Raw genomic sequence first — 25527 nt, 5'->3', positions numbered from 1 at the left:
GCTAAGAGAGGATGACCAAGAGTCAGTTAAGAAGGCTAGGAGATCACCAGTAGAACGCCCTTGCGGAACCCATACTGGCGATCAGATAGAAGGTCAGAAGTGGAAAGGTGCTTTTGAATCTTACGGTTAAGGATTGATTCAAAAGCTTTAGATAGACAAGAAAGTAAAGCAATAGGACGGTAGTTTGAGGGATTGGAGCGGTCACCCTTCTTAGGTACAGGCTGTGTGAAGGCATACTTCCAGCAAGAAGGAAAGGTAGATGTTGACAGGCAGAGGCGAAAGAGTTTGACCAGGCAGGGTGACAGCACGGAGGCACAGTTTTAAGGACAATAGGAGGCACTCCATCAGGTCCATAAGCCTTCTGAGGATTGAGGCCAGAGGGCATAGAAAACATCATTTTTAGAATCTTTATAACAGGCATAAAGGAGTCAGAGGGGATGAGTAGGAGGAATATGCCCAGAATCGTCCAGAGTGGAGTTTTAGAATAGTTTGAGAGAAGAGTTCAGCCTTAGAGATAGATGAGACGGCAGTGTTGCCGTCAGGACTGAGGAGTGGAGGGAAAGATGAAGAAGTGAAGTTGGAGGAGATGTTTTTGGCTAGATGCCAGAAGTCACGGGAAGAGTTAGAGAAAGCAAGGTTTTGACATTTTCTATTAATGAAAGAATTTTTGGTTAGTCGGAGAATAGATTTGGCACGATTTCGGGCAGAAATGTAAAGTTCATAATTAGCATTAGTTTGAAGGCTCTGGTATCTTTTGTGAGCTGCCTCTCTATCATTGACAGCACGAGAACAAGCGTGATTAAACCAAGGCTTTTTAGCATGAGGAGTAGAGAAAGAACGAGGAATGTATGCCTCCATTCCAGAGACAATCACCTCTGTGATGCGCTGAGCACACACAGAATGGTCTCTATCCTGGAGGCAATAATCATTCCACGGGAAATCGGAAAAGTACATCCTCAGGTCGTCCCACCGAGCTGAAGCAAAATGCCAGAAGCATCGCCTCTTCGGTGGGTCCAGAGGATGTACAGGAGCGATAGGACAGGATGCAGAAATAAGATTGTGATCGGAGGAGCCCAACGGAGAGAACAGTTTGACAGAATAAGCAGAAGGGTTTGAGGTAAGGAAGAGGTCTAGAATGTTGGGCCGATCTCCAAGACGGTCAGGAATACGTGTAGGGTGCTGGACCAACTGCTCTAGGTCGTTGAGGATAGCAAAGTTGTAGGCTTGTTCACCAGGATGGTCAGTGAAAGAGGATGAAAGCCAAAGCTGGTGGTGAACATTGAAATCTCCTAGGATGGAGATTTCAGCGAAGGGAGAGTGGGTCAAGATGTGCTCCACTTTAGAATTCAAATAGTCAAAGAATTTTACATAGTTGGTAGAGTTAGGTGAGAGATAAACAGCACAGATGTATTTAGTAATAGAATGACAGTGAAGTCTTAACCATATGGTGGAAAATTCAGAAGAGTCAAGGTCGTGGGCACGAGAGCAAGTGATGTCGTTAATAAAGTAGGCGCAACATACATCTTTGTATTTAAATTTAGGATAGAGATATTAGTATTTAACAGAGTATAGATTGCTGTCAGTAGCCTCAGAAACCGGTGTTTCGGTAAGGAAGAGCAGGTGAGGTTTAGAGGAGGAGAGATGATGGTCCACAGAATGAAAATTAGAGCGAAGACCGCGAATGTTGCAGAAATTGAGAAGAAAGAGGTTCGAGGAGTTATCAAGACACCTCTCGATCCGGCAGCCAGAAGGGGAGTCCTCCCTGGGGGAATTTGTGGTCCCCCCCCCAGGCGGGGACTCCGAGGCATTGCTTAATTGAGCCATTTTGAATTTTGAATTTTGGAAAAAGGTGTATATGTTATGTGAATGTAGTGTGGTGTGGATAAAGAGAGGATCTGTCTTTAGAGAGCATGCTGAACTACTCTCCGGTGTTGGTGAGACAATAGGGAAACGGTTAGTGAGGACATGGGAAGGGTCTTTGGAGGGCTTCAGCTCCCTTCTCACCTCCCATATATACCTCACCGGGAGTGGCTTGCGCCCGTTCGGTAGGTGTCTTCCTACCTACTCCAGTACTAAATACATGTATGCATGTATTTAGGCCTATGGTTGTTGATTAGTGTATTTCAGATGAACAATAGCAAAGGTCACAAAGAAACAGAAGAAATACATGAAAATGGGGCTGTTAGCTTGCAGGACACTCATTCTTTAACGGAACCCACCAAAATTTCCACTTGAGGATCACTTGTCCTTAAGAGGCTACCCCTAAAACCACAACCCTTTAAAACAGCAACCCCCATACAAACATGCATATAAGCCATCAAAGAAAGAAAGCAATATGCAGACTAAAACCACAACCCTTTAAAACAGCAACCCCCATACAAACATGCATATAAGCCATCAAAGAAAGAAAACAATATGCAGACTAAAACCACAACCCTTTAAAACAGCAACCCCCATACAAACATGCATATAAGCCATCAAAGAAAAAAAACAATATGCAGACTAAAACCACAACCCTTTAAAACAGAAACCCCCATACAAACATGCATATAAGCCATCAAAGAAAGAAAACAATATGCAGACTAATTCCACAACCCTTTAAAACAGCAACCCCCATACAAACATGCATATAAGCCATCAAAGAAAGAAAGCAATATGCAGAGCCATCACTGGAAGCAACACAACACCGAGCAACACTCACAGGTAATGTCTCCGATTGTGGCCTGCATTCGGCTGGTATGACTTTCAGACCTCGGACTGCGCAGGAGGGTCTTGGAGATGGTCTGGAAGGTCCGGAGTGTGGCCATGATGGTCGGCATGTGCTCGGATGCCTCGACCACATTCCTGATGGCCCTGGACACCTCCCCCATGCTCACCCCATGGGAGGAGAGGCTGGCATTCACGCCGAACCTGGTAAGCTGTGGGGAGGATATTTTGAGATAAGAAGTCGGAATCATCATCACTAGATTAAGGTTAGGTTAGGTTAGGTTAGGTCAGGTCAGGTTAGGTTAGGTTAGGTTAGGTTAGGTTAGGTCAGGTTAGGTTAGGTTAGGTCAGGTCAGGTCAGGTTAGGTTAGGTTAGGTTAGGTTAGGTTAGGTCAGGTTAGGTCAGGTTAGGTCAGGTTAGGTTAGGTTAGGTTAGGTCAGGTTAGGTCAGGTTAGGTCAGGTTAGGTTAGGTTAGGTCAGGTTAGGTCAGGTTAGGTTAGGTGAGGTCAGGTCAGGTCAGGTTAAGTCAGGTTAGGTTAGGTTAGGTCAGGTCAGGTCAGGTTAGGTTAGGTTAGGTTAGGTTAGGCCAGGTTAGGTTAGGTTAGGTTAGGTTAGGTCAGGTTAGGTCAGGTTGTGTGGGCTAACAGTAGAGGAAGTGTGTACAGGATTTCACCAACACACACACAAACACATGCAAAACAAACAAAAGTAGAAAAAGTGAAGATATAATACAAAGGGAAAGAAAATGAAGATAACACACACATAAGAGAAGATGGCGCCACTATAAACACTTGCCTGCGCCATGACGGGCTGGGGCCAACTACCATCCAGGCCCCTCAAGAGAGCCTACCGGCGCAATAAGCGTACACGTAAAAAAATAAAAATAAATAAATAAATAAATAAAGATAAAATTAAAACAAAATAAAGCAAAAAAAGACAAATGAGCAACAGCTAGTGGGCTTTTTTTTTTTCTTTACATCTTCTTTTTGTTGCCCTTGAGTTGCTCTCCATGCTGTAAAAAAAAATGGAAAAAAACAAAACAAAACAAAAAAACAAGTAAACCAAAGCAAACACAACCCTCAACAACCCGTCAATCACCCACCCACCATGGTCATGAGCGGCGCCAGGTTGAGGTGGTTGAGGAAGGACGACGCCAAGGCTTCCGTGTCATTGGCGGAGCAGAGGGCCGTGCTGAGCTGCTGTGGTGTGACCTGAGCGTCCGCCGGCAACTCCACCAAGCGCCCCATCTGCTCCCCCTTGCACAGCACCTCCTCCACCGACGTGCCCTCCAGAGACAGCAGCTGTTTAGGAGGGGAGGGAAACTCTATTGAATTGTGACACAGAGAGGTTTAGAAGTTTGTAGGCAATGGAAAATGATCCGAAACTGTGTCATAGAGAGTTGGGGTTTCGGAAAAGGATTTAGATTACGTGATGGAAAGTTTAATGGTTTAGAGGTAATGGAAAATGATCTTAAGCAAGGGAAAGTGTTGAATTGTGACACAGAGAGGTTTAGAAGTTTGTAGGCAATGGAAAATGATCCGAAACTGTGTCATAGAGAGTTAGGGTTTCAGAGGATTTAGATTACATGATGGAAAGTTTAGATATTTAGAGTTAATGGAAAATGATCTTAAACAGTGCCATGGAGAGGAGAGGATGAAAAGATGATATCGTGTTATAGAGAGGAGGTTTTAAATGTTTGAAGGATAGGTTTGGAAGTGATGGGAAAGGTCTTGAAGTGCGTCATAGAGAGAAAGTTCAAAGGCATGGAAAAAATGAAAAAAGCTTGAGGACTTTTAAATTGTATCAAAGGAAGTCTATAGGTATGGAGTGAAGGAGAAATGGTCTTAACCCCTTGACTGTGGATTTCCTATCAGAAGACATCACCAAGCTACAGGAATGGAACAAAAAGTGGCTGATACAACTCAATGAAGAAAAACGTAAAGTCATGCACCTTGGGAGGGGATATCCAGCACACCAATACCACATGGGAAACACTCCACTATCCACCACAGAGGCAGAGAAAGACCTGGGAGTATAAGTTACCAGGCTATCAGTGAAGGGATATCCAGCATACCAATACCACATGGGAAACACTCCACTATCCACCACAGAGGCAGAGAAAGACCTGGGAGTGTATGTTACCAGGCTACCAGTGAAGGGATATCCAGCACACCAATACCACATGGGAAACACTCCACTATCCACCACAGAGGCAGAGAAAGACCTGGGAGTGTATGTTACCAGGCTACCAGTGAAGGGATATCCAGCACACCAATACCACATGGGAAACACTCCACTATCCACCACAGAGGCAGAGAAAGACCTGGGAGTATACGTTACCAGGCTACCAGTTAAGCCAAATCCATGCCAATTGCAGCGAACAGGTTAAACTGTGTCATAAGGAGTTCACAGTTCACGGGAAGTTTCTAAATAGTGAGTGTCATGCAGTATTTACAGAAACAAAGACCCACCCACCTCCAACAAGTTAAGTTCTGCGGTTGCCAGAGCCTCCACCACCCTCGGCTCCATGCCCATGTCCCTCAGCAGGTAGTCCTCCAGCATGGTCCAGTTGGCGACAAGGGACGTGACAGGCACTGGGGGTGAGGAAGATAGAAGGGTGAGGAACTGATGCATGAGTATATATATGGTGCCAGACTCCCCTATGCAGCTTCTTGTATACATCAATTTCCAACCTAAAAACTCTCTCCTGGGCCACAAAAGTGAGATTTATTTATAGTTAGCATTACAACAGTTAACCCGGTAGCAGCGATGGGCCAAATTTGTGGCTTTACCGTGTAGCAGCGATGGGCCAAATTTGTGGCTTTACCGTGTAGCAGCGATGGGCCAAATTTGTGGCTTTACCGTGTAGCAGCGAAGGCCCAATTTAATAACTTACCGTAGTAGCAGCGACGGGCCAAATTTGTTGCTTTACCGTGTAGAAGGGATGGGACAAATTTGTGGCTTTACCGTGTAGCAGCGATGTCCCTAATTTGTGGCTTTACCGTGTAGCAGCGATGGGCCAAATTTGTGGCTTTACCGTGTAGCAGCGATGGGCCAAATTTGTGGCTTTACCGTGTAGCAGCGACGGGCCAAATTTGTGGCTTTACCGTGTAGCAGCGATGGGCCAAATTTGTGCCATAATTTAACCCCCCCAAAAAAGATGATAAAAAAAATGATCACGAATGCTTTGATATATATTATGAAATGGTTTTGTGAGTGATGATTTTTTCTCATTTTTCTCGCTTAGAGGGACCATTAAGAAACATGATCCCCACAGCTACCGGGTTAAGCCAATGGAATTTTCTGGTGCGGTTGAACTTTTATCAACAAACTTTTATACATACAGTCGTCCCTCAAATAGTACGGTTTCCAATAGTTCGGTTTCGGTTTTATGTGGATTTTCATAGAAGATTTTTTTAGGATTTTTGAATTTCCTGACGAGCAGGAAATTTAAAAATCCTAAAAAGATCTTCCAGACAATCCGTATAAAACCGAAACTGAACTATTGGAAACTGTACTATTTGAGGGATGACTGTAGTGGCCTTTTCTTTCTGCACCTTGATTTTGGCCCTGAGCTTCCTCCTTTGCTGTAAAACAAACACAACAAAACAAAAATTGTCCACCTCAACAAGCACAAACACTACCCACCAGTCAGGTCCAGCAGCCCCATGTCCCGCACCTCCAGCAGGCCCTTAACGCCATCGATCACCTTCTGCAGGTCCTCACTGAGCTGGGACCCCGTCAGGAGGGGGATGCCTTCCGCTAGCAGCCCCTCAAAGCTGCCACAGAAACACAAGATTAGATAACCCATTAGCTACAACACTCTCCCACTGAGCCACAGAAACACAAGATTAGGTAACCCATTAGCTACAACACTCTCCCAATGAGCCACAGAAACACAAGATTAGGTAACCCATTAGCTACAACACTCTCCCAATGAGCCACAGAAACACAAGATTAGGTAACCCATTAGCTACAACACTCTCCCAATGAGCCACAGAAACACAAGATTAGGTAACCCATTAGCTACAACACTCTCCCAATGAGCCACAGAAACACAAGATTAGGTAACCCATTAGCTGCAACACTCTCCCACTGAGCCACAGAAACACAAGATTAGATAACCCCTTAGCTACAACACTCTCCCACTGAGCCACAGAAACACAAGATTAGGTAACCCATTAGCTACAACACTCTCCCACTGAGCCACAGAAACACCAGTCATTAGATAACCCATTAGCTGGAAAACTCCCCCACTGAGCCACAGAAACACAAGATTAGGTAACCCATTAGCTACAACACTCTCCCAATGAGCCACAGAAACACCAGTCATTAGATAACCCATTAGCTGGAAAACTCCCCCACTGAGCCACAGAAACACCAGTCATTAGATAACCCATTAGCTGCAACACTCCCCCACTGAGCCACAGAAACACCAGTCATTAGATAACCCATTAGCTGGAACACTCCCCCACTGAGCCACAGAAACACCAGTCATTAGATAACCCATTAGCTGCAACACTCCCCCACTGAGCCACAGAAACACCAGTCATTAGATAACCCATTAGCTGGAAAACTCCCCCACTGAGCCACAGAAACACCAGTCATTAGATAACCCATTAGCTGCAACACTCCCCCACTGAGCCACAGAAACACCAGTCATTAGATAACCCATTAGCTGCAACACTCCCCCACTGAGCCACAGAAACACCAGTCATTAGATAACCCATTAGCTGGAAAACTCCCCCACTGAGCCACAGAAACACCAGTCATTAGATAACCCATTAGCTACAACACTCCCCCACTGAGCCACAGAAACACAAGATTAGATAACCCATTAGCTGCAACACTCCCCCACTGAGCCACAGAAACACCAGTCATTAGATAACCCATTAGCTGCAACACTCCCCCACTGAGCCACAGAAACACCAGTCATTAGATAACCCATTAGCTGGAACACTCCCCCACTGAGCCACAGAAACACAAGATTAGATAACCCATTAGCTGCAACACTCCCCCACTGAGCCACAGAAACACCAGTCATTAGATAACCCATTAGCTGCAACACTCCCCCACTGAGCCACAGAAACACAAGATTAGATAACCCATTAGCTGCAACACTCCCCCACTGAGCCACAGAAACACAAGATTAGATAACCCATTAGCTGCAACACTCCCCCACTGAGCCACAGAAACACCAGTCATTAGATAACCCATTAGCTGCAACACTCCCTCAATGAGCCACAGAAACACAAGATTAGATAACCCATTAGCTGCAACACTCCCCCACTGAGCCACAGAAACACCAGTCATTAGATAACCCATTAGCTGCAACACTCCCCCACTGAGCCACAGAAACACCAGTCATTAGATAACCCATTAGCTGCAACACTCCCCCACTGAGCCACAGAAACACCAGTCATTAGATAACCCATTAGCTACAACACTCCCCCACTGAGCCACAGAAACACAAGATTAGATAACCCATTAGCTACAACACTCCCCCACTGAGCCCCAGAAACACAAGAAGAGATAACCCATTAGCTAACACTCCCCACTGAGCCACAGAAACACCAGTCATTAGATAACCCATTAGCTGCAACACTCCCCCACTGAGCCACAGAAACACCAGTCATTAGATAACCCATTAGCTGCAACACTCCCTCAATGAGCCACAGAAACACAAGATTAGATAACCCATTAGCTGCAACACTCCCCCACTGAGCCACAGAAACACCAGTCATTAGATAACCCATTAGCTGCAACACTCTCCCACTGAGCCACAGAAACACAAGATTAGATAACCCATTAGCTGCAACACTCCCCCACTGAGCCACAGAAACACCAGTCATTAGATAACCCATTAGCTGCAACACTCCCCCACTGAGCCACAGAAACACCAGTCATTAGATAACCCATTAGCCGCAACACTCCCCCACTGAGCCACAGAAACACAAGATTAGATAACCCATTAGCTGGAACACTCCCCCACTGAGCCACAGAAACACCAGTCATTAGATAACCCATTAGCTGCAACACTCCCCCACTGAGCCACAGAAACACCAGTCATTAGATAACCCATTAGCTGCAACACTCCCCCACTGAGCCACAGAAACACAAGATTAGATAACCCATTAGCTGCAACACTCCCCCACTGAGCCACAGAAACACCAGTCATTAGATAACCCATTAGCTACAACACTCCCCCACTGAGCCACAGAAACACCAGTCATTACATAACCCATTAGCTGCAACACTCCCCCACTGAGCCACAGAAACACCAGTCATTAGATAACCCATTAGCTGCAACACTCCCCCACTGAGCCACAGAAACACCAGTCATTACATAACCCATTAGCTGGAACACTCCCCCACTGAGCCACAGAAACACCAGTCATTACATAACCCATTAGCTGCAACACTCCCCCACTGAGCCACAGAAACACCAGTCATTAGATAACCCATTAGCTGCAACACTCCCCCACTGAGCCACAGAAACACCAGTCATTAGATAACCCATTAGCTGGAACACTCCCCCACTGAGCCACAGAAACACCAGTCATTAGGTAACCCATTAGCTGCAACACTCCCCCACTGAGCCACAGAAACACCAGTCATTAGATAACCCATTAGCTGCAACACTCCCCCACTGAGCCACAGAAACACCAGTCATTACATAACCCATTAGCTGCAACACTCCCCCACTGAGCCACAGAAACACCAGTCATTAGATAACCCATTAGCTGCAACACTCCCCCACTGAGCCACAGAAACACCAGTCATTACATAACCCATTAGCTACAACACTCCCCCACTGAGCCACAGAAACACAAGATTAAATAACCCATTAGCCGCAACACTCCCCCACTGAGCCACAGAAACACCAGTCATTAGATAACCCATTAGCTACAACACTCCCCCACTGAGCCACAGAAACACAAGATTAAATAACCCATTAGCCGCAACACTCCCCCACTGAGCCACAGAAACACCAGTCATTAGATAACCCATTAGCCACAACACTCCCCCAATGAGCCACAGAAACACAAGATTAGATAACCCATTAGCTGCAACACTCCCCCACTGAGCCACAGAAACACAAGATTAAATAACCCATTAGCCGCAACACTCCCCCACTGAGCCACAGAAACACCAGTCATTAGATAACCCATTAGCCACAACACTCCCCCAATGAGCCACAGAAACACAAGATTAGATAACCCATTAGCTGCAACACTCCCCCACTGAGCCACAGAAACACCAGATTAGATAACCCATTAGCTACAGCACTCCCCCAATGAGCCACAGAAACACAAGATTAGATAACCCATTAGCTGCAACACTCCCCCACTGAGCCACAGAAGCCCCGAAAATTACCCCACAGCTTGCAACACCCCCACTGAGCCATTCCCAAGTGACTGACAAATAGGAGGAGGCAATGTGATCCTTCCTCATAAAAGAATTGAAGTCTTGAGGGAAGAAGGAAATACAGAATAAGAAAGATTGCTACAAAGTTAATACCAGTGAATGGGTTAAAGAATAGATGTGACAATTGCACTAGTAACTTTTTCAGCATTTAGTAAAGAAACACAGACTAAGAAAAGTGCAAACAAGTCTTCATATTTCAATCTGTTTCCCGTGCCACAAAATAAATAAACAAATGATTAAAATGTCTGTCTCCCTTACCTCCGCGCCAGGTCGCTCCACTGGTCCATGTGGATAAACTCGACTGAACTTGACAGGAAAGACACGGGGTCCTTCTCTCCGCTAATGAGCTGAAAGGAAAAGAAGAAATGTTATTGCTGTTAATATTTTTTCAGCTGGGTCTAACTCCTTTCTCTGATCTTCTTCCCACTCTCTCCCTCTCTATCATTCTCTCCCTGCTTCCCACACTCTCTTCTTTTCACGTTTTTCATCTCCTCTTTCTTTTCTTTCACTTCTCTGCTTCTAATTTTTTCACTTTTTTTTCCTCTTTCTCTTCTTTCTCTTCCACACTTTCCCTGCTTCCCACACTCTCTTCTTCTCCCGTTTTTCATCTCCTCTTTCTTTTCTTTCACTTCTCTGCTTCTAATTTTTTCACTTTTTTTTCCTCTTTCTCTTCTTTCTCTTCCACACTTTCCCTGCTTCCCACACTCTCTTCTTCTCCCGTTTTTCATCTCCTCTTTCTTTTCTTTCACTTCTCTGCTTCTAATTTTTTCACTTTTTTTCCCTCTTTCTCTTCTTTCTCTTCCACACTTTCCCTGCTTCCCACACTCTCTTCTTCTCCCGTTTTTCATCTCCTCTTTCTATCACTCCGTCAAACATTAAAAAAAAGGCGGAAAACTAAAAAAAAATCTTTCCGTTTGTTTTCTTTACCTTCTCCAAGTCCATGATGGTACCAGAGCGACTCAGGGCCGTCAGACTCTCCAGGGCGAGTCGGAAGTTTGAGATGAGCGAGTCCAGCCAGGCCAGGGAGAGCACAGCCTCGATCCGCATGTTATCCGCCTGGGAACAACAGAGAATGGAGAGATTATCGATAACTATTCTATTTATTTTTTCCTTATGTTTGTTTTGATCTGTTTTCCTTCTTTTTTTGTGATTGGTAACTCCTCTATTTGTGTTTTTATGTGTGTTTTAAGGACATACGAGGCTGTATTCTTAAACATTCTGGCGCCCAAGCAAAGATACATGACAAGGGTTTCGTCGTCTAAAATCATCAAGGAAATATTTCAATCATGCGTCACTCTTTAACCCAGTAGCAGCGGGGATCATGTTTCTTAAAGGCCCCTCTAAGGAAGAAAAATGAGAAACAATCATCACTCACACAAACCATTTCATAATATATATCAACGAATTTGTGATCAGTTTATGTATCATCTATTTTTTGGGGGTTTATATCATGGCACAAATCTGGCCCAACGCTGGTACACGGTAAAGCCACAAATTTGGCCCGTCGCTGGTACACGGTAAAGCCACAAATTTGGCCCGTCGCTGGTACACGGTAAAGCCACAAATTTGCCCCGTCGCTGTTACCGGGTTAACAATTCCCTCGTCTTTCCTCACCTCCGTCAGAAGATAGGAGTAATTGACGTTCTCCAGGAGGTCCTCAGCAAAGGCCTTCGCTCCCTTCGTCTCGGCCATCTCGTGCAGGACTTCCAAGGGCGTTTTCCCCTCGGAGTCTGTTCCCGCCCCCTCCTTCACCTTCAGCCACTTCTGCATCCCATCCAGAGTCTTGCTGAGTGTTGCCAGCCTCTCTGCATCTCCGGGGTAAACCTGAAGTGTACAAAAGAGTCTGTTAGTGTATGTTATAATGGTGGGAAATGATAAGGCTTTTAAACCCTTGACCGTGGATTTCCTACAAGAAGACATCACCAAGCTACAGGAATGGAATAAAAAGTGGTTGCTATAGTTCAATGAAGAAAAATGTAAAGTCCTGCATCTTGGGAGGGGAAATCCAGCACACCAATACCACATGGGAAACACTCCACTAATCAGCCACTCTTTTCTGCTTTCCCAGTTAGTTGTTTTCTTAATTTTCTTTTTTCAGTCTTCTTCTTTCATCTTCTCAATTTTCCTTTTTCCCAGTTAGTCAGTCATTCTTTCCTCTTTTCCCAGTTAGTTGTCTTCTCAAAATTTTCCTCTTTTCCAGTTAGTCAGTCATTCTTTCCTCTTTTCCCAGTTAGTTGTCTTCTTAATTTTCCTTTTCCCCAGTTAGTCAGTCATTCTTTTCTCTTTTCCCTGTTAGTTGTCTTCTCAAAATTTTCCTCTTTTCCAGTTAGTCAGTCATTCTTTCCTCTTTTCCCAGTTAGTTGTCTTCTCAAAATTTTCCTCTTTTCCAGTTAGTCAGTCATTCTTTTCTCTTTTCCCAGTTAGTTGTCTTCTCAAAATTTTCCTCTTTTCCAGTCAGTCAGTCATTCTTTCCTCTTTCCCCAGTTAGTTGTCTTCTCAATTTCCTTTTTCAGTCTTTTTCTTCTTCCATCTCCTCAATTTTCCTTTCTCCCAGTTAGTCAGTCATTTTTTCCTCTCTTTCCGGTTAGTTGTCTTCTCAAAATTTTCCTCTTTCCCAGTTAGTCAGTCATTCTTTCCTCTTTCCCCAGTTAGTTGTCTTCTCAATTTTCCTTTTTCAGTCTTTTTCTTCTTCTTCCATCTCCTCAATTTTCCTTTCTCCCAGTTAGTCAGTCATTTTTTTCCTCTCTTTCCAGTTAGTTGTCTTCTCAAAATTTTCCTCTTTCCCAGTTAGTCAGTCATTCTTTCCTCTTTCCCCAGTTAGTTGTCTTCTCAATTTTCCTTTTTCAGTCTTTTTCTTCTTCTTCCATCTCCTCAATTTTCCTTTCTCCCAGTTAGTCAGTCATTTTTTTCCTCTCTTTCCAGTTAGTTGTCTCCTCAATTTCCTTTTTTCAGTCTTTTTCTTCTTCTTCTTCCATCTCCTCAATTTTCCTTTCTCCCAGTCAGTCAGTCATTTTTTCCTCTCTTTCCAGTTAGTTGTCTCCTCAATTTTCCTTTTCCCCAGTTAGTTGTCTTCTTTATTTCCTTTTTTACGCAGTTATCTTTACAATTTTCCTTTTTCCCGGTTAGTCGGCCATTTTTTTCATATTTCTCGAGGATGGTTTGAAAAATTTGCGTGTTTCCGTGGGGCTCAAACCTAGGACCACAGACTCACCACGCCTGTCCGCCGACCACTCTGCCACCGAACAATGCGTACACCTCAGCTACACGACACAACAAACATCAACTCAATCACTCCCGAAATCTCCTCCCGAAATTGACCTATCTTTCGGCCACTCCTCTAACTCTTTTTTTTTTTCATGTTTCTTTTTTTTTATGCCCTTGAATTGACTCCTTTGCTGTAAAAAAAACAAAAAAACTCACCCTGTTCAAGTCAACCAGGAGATGCCTCGTCGCGTTCAGTTCTTGTTCGGTCAGGTTGAGGTTGGCGCCGTACCCCCTACCCAGCACCTCCTCCAGGGGCACCATGACAGCCACCCGTGAGCCCAGCATCTTCAGGGTCCGGGCCATGTGAGGAAGGGCGTCGAGGAAGGCCGTGAACTCCTCTGAGAAGTTTTCGTTGTTGGTGAGGGACTTGACGACATCCCCAGCGGCTACCAAGAGTCTGGAAACACGTAAGAACATAAGAACAGAAGAACACAAGGATAGAAAGAAGATGAGGAAAAGATGAAGGAAAGAAAGGGAAGGAAAATGATGAGAAGAAACACGTAAGAACATAAGAACAGAAGAACACAAGGACATAAGAACACAAAATAAAAAGTAGGAAAGTTTCGTTTAGTCGGCGCAACATCTGTGGTCATATGCTGGAGAGAGACAGGAGGGGGAAGGAATTATAGGAGAAGGGAACAGAGCCCAGGAGATAGGACACAACCCCCGATTAATACCTGGTACCCATTCACTGCTGGGTGGACAGGGGCGTAGGGTATCGGAAAACCCGCCCATTTTTTTCCACTCCGCCCGGGAATCGAACCCGGGCTCTCTCGGTTGTGAGCCGAGTGTGCTAACCACTGCACCACAAAGCCCCCTACAAAGAATTAAGAACATTGGGCATAGAACATAAGAACAGTGACATTTCTGTAGCTTGGTGATGTCTTCTTATAGGAAATTCACAGTCAAGGGGTTAAGGAAATGGTCTAGAAATGGAAGGCTTGTAGTAAATGGCAACAGGATCTGATTGATATTATTGGAACCGATCTGAAGGGAATGGCCGAGGAAGGGAGAGCTTGCAGTAAGTGTGTCGCCTTACCCCAAGAGTTGTTGTCCAGCGGCGGAGTGTACAGCATCGTCCAGGCAGCTAAGGAAATGTGTCCTGGCCGGCCCACTCCCCAGGTAGCGACGAACCACCAGCAGGAACTGTAGAGGGGTGGAAAAAGTCCCTTAGGAGTAATGCATGGTTAGATAATGTTTCAGATTTTTCCCTCTTAAAAGCTTCGTCCTTTATGAAAAATATCCTGTTTACTTAGAGATTAACTGCTCCCTTTCATTATTCTCCTCCTTCCCATTTTCAATCACGCATTTAGGTTTAGAAAGTGAATAAAAAGATGATTATGTTAGTTTAAACGCGACAGGTGGTGGAGGATGATATGAGGCTGAAGATCACGAAAGAAATGGCTATGGACCGGCAACAGAGGAGGAGGCCACTCACCCGCTTGTACGTGAGTCTCCCGGTCTCCATCAGGTCGTGACAGGTCGTGGTGGTGTTCCCCTGCCATCCGGTGACAGCCGACTGGAAGCGGAAACAGCATTACCCTCTCGGCAACCTTGGTAGAACTCCGTGATTTACCCACGATTTGTTTTTTTTAACTTCAACTCTTCTCCTCCTTCCTCCTCCTCCTCCTTCCCCTTACCTTCAACTCTTCCTTCCAGCCAAGGTCTTCCCACAGGCTCCTCAGGATATGGGTGAGGCTGGTGGTTGGGGCTTCACACATCAAGTCCACATGCTCATCCACTCTCCCAAGCTGCCTCCACGCCATCTGCAGCCCCTGTCCGACCCTCACCCACTCCTCCTCCACCTCGTGTTTGTTCCACCTATCGTTGCAGACCGGAAGCGACCTGTTGGGGATGTGAGATGGGCAATGTTATGATCGTTAACGGAGAGAATGGGAAAGAGTGTGATGATTAGAGTGTGTGAGAGGATATGATGAAGGAATGGAAGGGACGATGATAAAAAGTAAGAAGAGGAAGGAAAATGATTAGAAGCGAGTGAGGAAATATGAAATGAGAGAATGAAGAGGAAAATGATAAAGAAGGAGAAGGAAAATGATTAGAAGCGAGTGAGGAAATATGAAATGAGAGAATGAAGAGGAAAACGATGAAAGAAGGAGAAGGAAAATGATTAGAAGCGAGTGAGGAAATATGAAATGAGAGAATGAAGAGGAAAACGATGAAAGAAGGAGAAGGAAAATGATTAGAAGCGAGTGAGGAAATATGAAATGAGAGAATGAAGAGGAAAACAATGAAAGAAGGAGAAGGAAAATGATTAGAAGCGAGTGAGGAAATATGAAATGAGAGAATGAAGAGGAAAACGCTGAAAGAAGGAGAAGGAAAATGATTAGAAGAGAGTGAGGAAATGAGAGAAGGGAAAGGAGAATGATAAAGAAGATGAGGAAAAGATGAAGGAAAGAAAGGGAAGGAAAATGATTAGAAGAGAGTGAGGAAATGAGAGAAGGGAAAGTAGAATGACAGAAAGAAGATGAGGAAAAGATGAAGGAAAGAAAGGGAAGGAAAATGATTAGAAAACAGTGAGGAAATGAGAGAAGGGAAAGGAGAATGACAGAAAGAAGATGAGGAAAAGATGAAGGAAAGAAAGGGGAGGAAAATGATTAGAAGAGAGTGAGGAAATGAGAGAAGGGAAAGGAGAATGATAGAAAGAAGATGAGGAAAAGATGAAGGAAAGAAAGGGAAGGAAAATGATTAGAAAAGTGAGGAAATGAGAGAAGGGAAAGGAGAATGACAGAAAGATGAGGAAAAGATGAAGGAAAGAAAGGGAAGGAAAATGATTAGAAGAGAGTGAGGAAATGAGAGAAGGGAAAGGAGAATGACAGAAAGAAGATGAGGAAAAGATGAAGGAAAGAAAGGGAAGGAAAATGATGAGAAGAAAGTGAGGAAATAGAAAATGAGAGAATGGAGAGGGATAGAAAGAAAGTGAAAATGAAAGTGATAAACAGCACTTGACCCCACTCATAAACAGCACTTGACCCCACTCATAAACAGCACTTGCCCCCCACTCATAAACAGCACTTGCCCCCCACTCATAAACAGCACTTGCCCCCCACTCATAAACAGCACTTGCCCCCCACTCATAAACAGCACTTGCCCCCCACTCATAAACAGCACTTGCCCCCCACTCATAAACAGCACTTGCCCCCCACTCATAAACAGCACTTGCCACCACTCATAAACAGCAGTTGACCCCACTCATAAACAGCACTTGCCCCCCACTCATAAACAGCACTTGCCCCCCACTCATAAACAGCACTTGCCCCCCACTCATAAACAGCACTGGTCCCCTACTCATAAACAGCACTGGTCCCCTACTCATAAACAGCACTGGTCCCCTACTCACTAATAAACTAATAAACAGCACTCAACCCTACTCATAAACAGCACTGGTCCCCTACTCATAAACAGCACTCAACCCTACTCATAAACAGCACTCATCCCTATTCACAAGCAGACTCGTCACCCACTCATAAACAGCACTTGACCCCTACTCACTAATAAACAGCACTCAACCCTACTCATAAACAGCACTCATCCCTATTCACAAGCAGACTCGTTGCCTACTCATCAACAGCACTGGTCCCCTACTCATATAAACAGCACTCGTCTTGTACTCACGCTGTCCGGATAACCTCGTCCCCTTGCCAGAATGCTGTGTGCAGGACGGATTGCAGTGCCCCGTTGAAGGTCATCCCCAGCTCCGAGGACCGCTCCAAGGCGTATGTCAGCTTCAGAAGGGTCGCCCGCATCTCGCTGTAGACTTGGCTGTACGTTGATCCGTTTTCGAACTGTGGTGAGTTTGTAGGAAGGGAGGAAGGGAATGTGCTTTAATGACACGAAGAAGTACAGTTTTTACATGTGAATATAAGTACTTGGAATGCTTAACCCGGTAGAAGCAGGGATCATGTTTCTTTATGGTCCCTCCAAGCGAGAAAAATGAGAAAAAATCACCCCTCACACAAACCATTTCATAATACGTATCAAAGCATTTCTGATCAGTTTATGTATCATCTATTTTGGGGGGTTTATATCATGGCACAAATTTGGCCCGTCGCTGCTACACGGTAAAGCCACAAATTTGGCCTGTCGCTGCTACACGGTAAAGCCACAAATTTGGCCCATCGCTGCTACACTGTAAAGCCACAAATTTGGCCCATCGCTGCTACACTGTAAAGCCACAAATTTGGCCCATCGCTGCTACACTGTAAAGCCACAAATTTGGCCCATCGCTGCTACACTGTAAAGCCACAAATTTGGCCTGTCGCTGCTACACTGTAAAGCCACAAATTTGGCCCTTCGCTGCTACACGGTAAAGCCACAAATTTGGCCCATCGCTGCTACCGGGTTAAAGTTAGCGTTAAAACTGTTATTTGTTGATGTTTTTTGTGTTTTCTGCTATAGTTATCAGTCAGAAAGTACGACAATGCAATGCGATGAGTACGATAATTTGACAACGCTGATGTGACAAGATACACACCTTCAGGTCCTCCTCCGCTGTATCCTGCATGGCCACGTAGACGTCCTGGTACTCCCTCATCATCTCCACAAACATGTCGGGCTCCACCAGTCGCTGTAAAAGGCTCGGCGCATCTGGAAGGCGTGAGAAGAAGGTGTCTGAATTTATAATGTCTACCCAAATCACTTTATTCTTTCTTTTTTCAAGCATCATTTTTTCCTTCCTTTCTTCCTTCCTTTGTTCCATGTTATTTCCTTTCCTTCTCTTTTCTCCATCTTTCTCTGTCTCCTACGAAAGCCTTGTGTGCTTGTGCGACAAAATGTTTAAAAATATGACTCTTACCCTCCTCGGTGATGGGCTGTAGGAACGCTGTGGCCTGGACGAGGTAGATGGCCCTGAGGTATTCCGAGTCAACTGTCCCGCCCTCCAGAACAAGGCGGTACAGCCACGTCAGCGGAGTAAACAAGCCATACACAAACCTGGGGAGGGGGAAATGTCTTAGCACAGTTCTTATTTTTTTTTTTTTTTTACAGCAAAGGAGACAGCTCAAGGGCACAAAAAAGTAAACATTAATAAAAAAAAGCCCGCTACTCGCTGCTCCCAAAAAGAATCCAAAGAGGTGGCCGAAAGATAGGTCAGTTTCGGGAGGAGAGGTGTCCTGATACCCTGATGATGATAGGGTCGCTTTCAGTCATTTTGTTTGTTTTGATCGTTACCAATGGCTGTTATCGCTACTATGGCATTTCCACGTACAACTGGGCGATGGGGTAGTGGCGGCTGTGGGGTTAGCCTAGCCTAGCCCCGCACCTTGCCACACACTCTCAACACCTCTCGTTTCCTCTGCAGCCGCCACCGCCCCAAAGGCCAGTTTCACGTGGAAAACTATATAGCGTCGATCTCCGCCATTGGTAACGATCTAAACAAACAAAACAACTGTGAAAGCAGGGTTGCCAGATTATCGTATTCACCCCATTGTATTCATCCTTTTTAAGCCTCAAACTCTCGTACCTACACAAATGACGATAAAAATTAGTTAAGTTTATTAAAAAACTCCTGTTATTTGATGAGGCTGAAAACTTTTGCTTAGTGGTCAAAAAAAACGACAATACATATGCGATGATGCGATGGGTCACAGATTTATCAGATTCACCCATTGTATTCATCCTTTTGCTCCCAAACTCTCGTATCGCACACAAAATGATGATAAAAAATTGGTTAAGTAAAAACTCCCTATTATTGATAAGTTCTATGAGTTTTTTGCTATTGGTCAAAAAAAATATAATAATACAATGCGATGAGATACTAATCTATAACGCTGTGTGAAAGCGACCCACAGTCCTGATCCATAACCCACAACAGAGATGATAAAAACAGTGTAGCAAGAAGGGAAGGGACCTTAGCCTCATATGACACAGCAAATAGAGAAACAAAACGAAGAAACAAAACAAAACAAAAAAACAATCAACATCAATACAAAAAGCCGAACACCACCCAGTTACTTTTTTTCCCTTTCTACCCACGCACACACAAGCCACAGAAGAGACAATAAAGAACACCATGGTAAGCGGAATGGACTTTACACGCACATAACATGCAAAGGTATTCTAAACTTAACCCCTTCACTACAGCTGGCCCAGAACAGAGCCCCGCGCCGTATCCGGAATCGCCGCGCGCACCAAATTTCAAATGTCGCTATTGAATATAACAAGTTTTCAGCCATAAACTCAGCATAATCATCATGTACTGTATATGAAAACATGCAGAATTAAATGGTGCACATAAAGAAACATCATAATTTTGAGATGTAAGCATAAATATATAGATAAAATAACTTGTATATTGGCTAAAGCGAGCGAGGATGCAGTATACGGATCCTCGTGTTGAAGGGGCTAACATGACATCCCTTCCTGTGTGAGTGCCGTTCCCTCGAGTCTTCAAACCTTAGTCTGGAGCACCATTGCCAGATTGTCGTACTCAGACCATAGTATTTAACGGTTTCTGACGCCTAACTATTGCCAAGAAACATCAGGAATTAACTATTTTAACGATAATTATAAGTGAATCTCCTCATTGGGGTCCACGAGACAGTTTTTGGGTCGGAAGTCGGTAAATATAAGAGGCTGAGTAAGACAATCTGGCAACTTTGGTCTGGAGCCTCACCTCTGTGCCGGGGTGAGTCCTGCCTGCAAGTCTATGTAGTCGTTGTTGATGAAGGGGTCGGTGAACTGGTGTGGGTTGAGGTAACGAAGCTTGGACATCAGCTCCCCCACGGCATCCCTCACCCTGGTAAAGTCCACCTCCTGCAGGGAAGAGAAGGGGGTGTAGAGGGAGGGGATATAGAAGGGACGTAGAAGGGGGAGATGAAGGAAGAGAAGCTTGTGTTATTTAGATGTTTTTGTGTTGCTTTTTCATTTGGTTTTCCTAATGGTAGCGTCCACCTCCTGCAGGGAAGAGAAGGGGGTGTAGAGGGAGGGGATATAGAAGGGTCGTAGAAGGGGGAGATGACGGAAGAGAAGCTTGTGTTATTTAGATGTTTTTGTGTTGCTTTTTCATTTAGTTTTCCTAATGGTAGCGTCCACCTCCTGTAGGGAAGAGAAGGGGGTGTAGAGGGAGGGGATATAGAAGGGACGTAGAAGGGGGATATGACGGAAGAGAAGCTTGTGTTATTTAGATGTTTTTGTGTTGCTTTTTCATTTAGTTTTCCTAATGGTAGCGTCCACCTCCTGTAGGGAAGAGAAGGGGGTGTAGAGGGAGGGGATATAGAAGGGTCGTAGAAGGGGGATATGACGGAAGAGAAGCTTGTGTTACTTAGATGTTTTTATGTTGCTTTTTCATTTAGTTTTCCTAATGGTAGCATCCACCTCCTGTAGGGAAGAGAAGGGGGTGTAGAGGGAGGGGATATAGAAGGGACGTAGAAGGGGGAGATGACGGAAGAGAAGCTTGTGTTGCTTAGATGTTTTTGTGTTGCTTTTTCATTTAGTTTTCCTACTTTATGACAATGAATGATAACGTCCACCTCCTGTAGGGATGAGAAGGGGGTGTAGAGGGAGGGGATATAGTAGGGACATAGAAGGGGGACATGACGGAAGAGAAGCTTGCGTTACTTAGATGTTGTGTTGCTTTTTCAGGGAAGGGAGTTGGTGGGAATACCGAGACACTCCTACACAAAAACAACTGAACCGATCGACCGTTACCTGACCATCCATAACCATAGAGAGATTCAGGAGCGGCTGCAAGTCCCTATCCAGCTCCGGCAATGTGAAACGAGACAGGTTGCAGAGGAGGTACTGCACATCGTCCCAATCCTGCTGCGGGAGGTTGGGGTACAAGAACAGGTGCTCCGGGCCCTCTGAACACAGCTCCTCGTATATCTCCCCCATGTGGTCACCTCGTACGAATCTCCACAGACCCTGCGGAAGAGGTTCATTATTTTTATTTACAATTGTGTGCGTGTGAAGTGAAATTTGGTTGGAGGGAAGTGTTTGAGGAGGAGGAGGGGGAGGAGGAGGATGGTGTGTGTGTGTGTGTGTGTGTGTGTGTGTGTGTGTGTGTGTGTGTGTGTGTGTGTGTGTGTGTGTGTGTGTGTGTGTGAGGATGAGAAGGAAAAAGTGAGGAGGAGGAAGAGGAATTTGGTTGAAGGGAAATGTTTGAGGAGGAGGAGGAAGAGGAGAAGGATGGTGTGTGTGTGTGTGTGTGTGTGTGTGTGTGTGTGTGTGTGTGTGTGTGTGTGTGAGGATGAGAAGGAAAAAGTGAGGAGGAGGAAGAGGAATTTGGTTGAAGGGAAATGTTTGAGGAGGAGGAGGAGGAGGATGGTGTGTGTGTGTGTGTGTGTGTGTGTGTGTGTGTGTGTGTGTGTGTGTGTGAGGATGAGAAGGAAAAAGTGAGGAGGAGGAAGAGGAATTTGGTTGAAGGGAAATGTTTGAGGAGGAGGAGGAAGAGGAGAAGGATGGTGTGTGTGTGTGTGTGTGTGTGTGTGTGTGTGTGTGTGTGTTTGTTTGAGGATGGGAAGAAAAAAGTGAGGGAGTTAGCAGATTAAAACAAATAAAACCTGTTGTCACTACGCATGTGAAATGAATGAACAAATAACATTAAGGACGAATATATGAATAAAGAAATGAATAATGGTAGGAATAGATACATGAATAACAATGGGAGTAAATAAAAGACTCAACAAACAAATGACAGTAGGAATGAATGGAGAGATGAATGACAAGTCCAGTAAACAAATAAACATAAACAAAACAAAAACAAAAACAATCAACATCAATACAAAAAAAGGCAAACAGCTCAGTCTTTTTTTTTCCCTTTCCAAACGCACAAAAAAACATAGACAAAAAAAATAAACTAAAACAAAATTAATACAGAAAGCCAACCACCACTCGGCTTAAGAAAAAAAAGAAAAGAAAAAAAAAAAAATCAACATCAATACCAAAAAAAACAGGCAAACAACTCGGTCTCTTTTTCTTCCCTTTCTAAACGCACAAAAAAACAGACAAAAAAAAAAAATAAACTAAAACAAAATTAATACAGAAAGCCAACCACCACTCGGCTTAAGAAAAAAAATAAAAATCAACATCAATACCAAAAAAAAAAGGCAAACAACTCGGTCTTTTTTCTTCCCTTTCTAAATGCACAAAAAAACATAGACAAAAAAAAAAAATAACTAAAATAAAATTAATACTGAAAACCAAACACCACTCGGCTTCCCTTTCTTCCCCTTAACACACACACACACACACACACACACACACGCACACACTCACCGTGGACTCGGGTAACCACATAAGCAGAGCGATGTGCGTGCGGAGCCTCGAGGACACGACGGCGATTATGTCCTCGATGCGACCCAGCCCCTTCGCCACCCCCAGCAGGTCCAGTCGCCCGGTGCTCTCTGAAAGGCCACGGATTAATTGCATGGTTGAGTGAGTGAGTATCCTTCTATAGTTGCACCATTTTCTGTCTCATCTGCCTTTACCGTATATATAAAAACATCACTTACCATCTATGTTGTCAGCCAGCCGTGTTGCGAGGCCATACACGGCACTGGAGGTTATCGGCAGGACTCTCGACACCCACGGCTCGTAAACGTGTGTCTGGGCAGCGGACAGGCCGAGGAAGAGCCCGTCCAGGAGCATATATTCAAACGGCCTGTGCAGAGAACGGAGACACGAGGAGAAAATTGGTCGCTAAACAGATTTTTCATTTATCGTTTTTTTTTAGTATTTTGTGTCGGAGGTTGACGTGACGGAAGAGTTGGTGTTCCGCCGATATCTGTTCTCATTTTGCATTCCGGTTTTATGGCGGAAGTGGACACGAGGGAAGAGAGAGAGAGAGAGAGATGCTGTTCTGTTGATGTTCTGTTTCTCACTTGACTTCCCAGTTTAATGATGGAAGGGAACATGAGGGAGGCGAGAGAGTTGGTGTTTTTAAGATGTTCTATTTCTCATTCAATTTCCCTTTTTGTGACGGAACTGGACACAAGAGAAGAGAGCGAGAGAGAGAGTTGATGTTCCTACGATGTTCTTTTCACATTTGATGGACATGAGAAGAATCAGAAATAGGTAAATATAAATAGATTAATAGACACTCACCGTCCCCCAATACTGTACTGGAGCTGATAATTGACACCATCCCAGCGGTCTTCATCCAGCCAGGGAGGAGGAGAGAAGACCACCCTTTCGTGCCTCCCTTCCAACACATCCGCCACAGCCATCCATGTCTCGGTTATCAGGTGAGCCAGAGTTGCTGCATCCACTCCCATCCGCTGCCCCTGAGAACGGAAGGAAGGGTTAGAAAGGATGGTTGACAAGGGGAGTGAGAGAAGGGAGGGTAAAAGAAGAATGAGAGAGAGAATGCAGGAAGGGTTGAAAGGATGGAGGATGAGGAAAGTGATAGAAGGGAGAGTGAGGGAGAATGAAAAGAAGGATTGAAAAGGATGGAGGATGAGGAAAGTGATAGAAGGGAGAGTGAGGGAGAATGAAAAGAAGGATTGAAAAGGATGGAGGATGAGGAAAGTGATAGAAGGAGAGTGAGGGAGAATGAAAAGAAGGATTGAAAAGGATGGAGGATGAGGAAAGTGATAGAAGGGAGAGGAGGAGAATGAAAAGAAGGATTGAAAAGGATGGAGGATGAGGAAAGTGATAGAAGGGAGAGTGAGGGAGAATGAAAAGAAGGATTGAAAAGGATGGAGGATGAGGAAAGTGATAGAAGGGAGAGTGAGGGAGAATGAAAAGAAGGATTGAAAAGGATGGAGGATGAGGAAAGTGATAGAAGGGAGAGTGAGGGAGAATGAAAAGAAGGATTGAAAAGGATGGAGGATGAGGAAAGTGAGAGAAGGGAGAGTGAGGGAGAATGAAAAGAAGGATTGAAGAGGATGGTTAGTGATGAGATTAGAAAAGGGGTCCAGAACCTTGTTAATCTCATGTACCCCAGAACCCAGAACCCAGAATGGAGTACCAAGAAGGTTAATAAGAAATGCAACAAAATTGGGACTTATGGAAAGAGGAAAAAAAAATGACAAGAGAACCTAAATAAATAAAATAAATCAGAAAAAAAAAATGTTTCCTTCTAAGAACATGACCTTATCTAAACCCCCATCACCCGACCCTTACCATGATGACCGGGGCACTGCCGGGTTCGAGCTGGTACATGATAAGGTTCCGCGTCGCCGGCTCACAGAGGAAGTGGATGGTGTTGTTCAGGAGGCGACGTCCCTTGCTCCGCCTCAGCCCTTCCCCTTCTCCGCCCACAAGCATCTCCGTTTCATTCAGCCTTTCCATCAGGGTGAAGTGGAAGATGCAGGGGTCTAGTGTCCTGATGCTGATGACCTCTTGTAGCTGAGAATGAGGTGATGAGATAAGTGATGGCTAACCTGACCTAACGTAGACTAGCCTCTCCTACTCTAATGTAACCTAACCTAACCTAGTCTAGCCTGTCCTAACCTAACCTAACCTAGCCTGTCTTACTCTGAACTAACCTAACCTAACCTGACCTAGTCTAGCCTGTCCTAACCTAACCTAACCTAGCCTGTCCTACTCTGAACTAACCTAACCTAACCTAACCTAGTCTAGCCTGTCCTACTCAAACCTAACCTAACCTAACTTAACCTAACCTAACCTAACCTAGTCTAGCCTGTCCTACTCTAACCTAACCTAACCTAACCTAACATAGTCTAGCCTGTCCTACTCTAACCTAACCTAACCTAACCTAACCTAGCCTAGCCTGTCCTACTCTAACCTAACCTAACATTCCTAAAGCTGACCTGATTATCGAGTTTCTGAATAATTGTGTGAGTTTGGGGTGAGGTGGTTTATGAGAGAAGGGCGCACAGGTCAATATAAACATTCCTAAAGCTGACCTGATTATCGAGTTTCTGAATAATTGTGTGAGTTTGGGGTGAGATGGATTATGAGAGAAGGGCGCACAGGTCAATATAAACATTCCTAAAGCTGACCTGATTATCGAGTTTCTGAATAATTGTGTGAGTTTGGGGTGAGGTGGATTATGAGAGAAGGGTGCACAGGTCAATATAAACATTCCTAAAGCTGACCTGATTATCGTGTTTCTGAATAATTGTGTGAGTTTGAGGTGAGATGGATTATGAGAGAAGGGTGCACAGGTCAATATAAACATTCCTAAAGCTGACCTGATTATCGAG

At 44.6% G+C, this 25527-nt stretch overlaps 1 protein-coding gene across 7 annotated transcripts in view; it reads right to left on the bottom strand.

Annotated features, from left to right (window-relative positions):
* The window catches only part of LOC126986309 (uncharacterized), a 145956-nt gene that overhangs the window by 49961 nt on the left and 70468 nt on the right, over positions 1–25527 (bottom strand). For all 7 annotated transcript variants that reach the window (XM_050842292.1, XM_050842293.1, XM_050842287.1 and 4 more), the window contains exons 34-53: positions 24482–24706; positions 23462–23640; positions 22870–23018; positions 22634–22761; positions 21065–21280; positions 20031–20170; positions 18213–18349; positions 17892–18004; positions 17033–17202; positions 15040–15244; positions 14838–14918; positions 14439–14545; positions 13556–13796; positions 11750–11959; positions 11063–11191; positions 10394–10482; positions 6356–6486; positions 5183–5301; positions 3814–4008; positions 2702–2918 (exon numbers count right to left, since the gene is read on the bottom strand). In XM_050842292.1, coding sequence (XP_050698249.1) covers positions 2702–2918; positions 3814–4008; positions 5183–5301; positions 6356–6486; positions 10394–10482; positions 11063–11191; positions 11750–11959; positions 13556–13796; positions 14439–14545; positions 14838–14918; positions 15040–15244; positions 17033–17202; positions 17892–18004; positions 18213–18349; positions 20031–20170; positions 21065–21280; positions 22634–22761; positions 22870–23018; positions 23462–23640; positions 24482–24706 — 3181 coding nt within the window. The remainder of the gene's footprint in view (positions 1–2701; positions 2919–3813; positions 4009–5182; positions 5302–6355; positions 6487–10393; positions 10483–11062; positions 11192–11749; positions 11960–13555; positions 13797–14438; positions 14546–14837; positions 14919–15039; positions 15245–17032; positions 17203–17891; positions 18005–18212; positions 18350–20030; positions 20171–21064; positions 21281–22633; positions 22762–22869; positions 23019–23461; positions 23641–24481; positions 24707–25527) is intronic.

This window comes from Eriocheir sinensis, chromosome 61, assembly GCF_024679095.1.
Source record: "Eriocheir sinensis breed Jianghai 21 chromosome 61, ASM2467909v1, whole genome shotgun sequence".
Classification (NCBI taxonomy): Eukaryota; Metazoa; Arthropoda; class Malacostraca; order Decapoda; family Varunidae; genus Eriocheir; species Eriocheir sinensis.
This window is presented reverse-complemented; position numbering and strand designations above follow the sequence as displayed.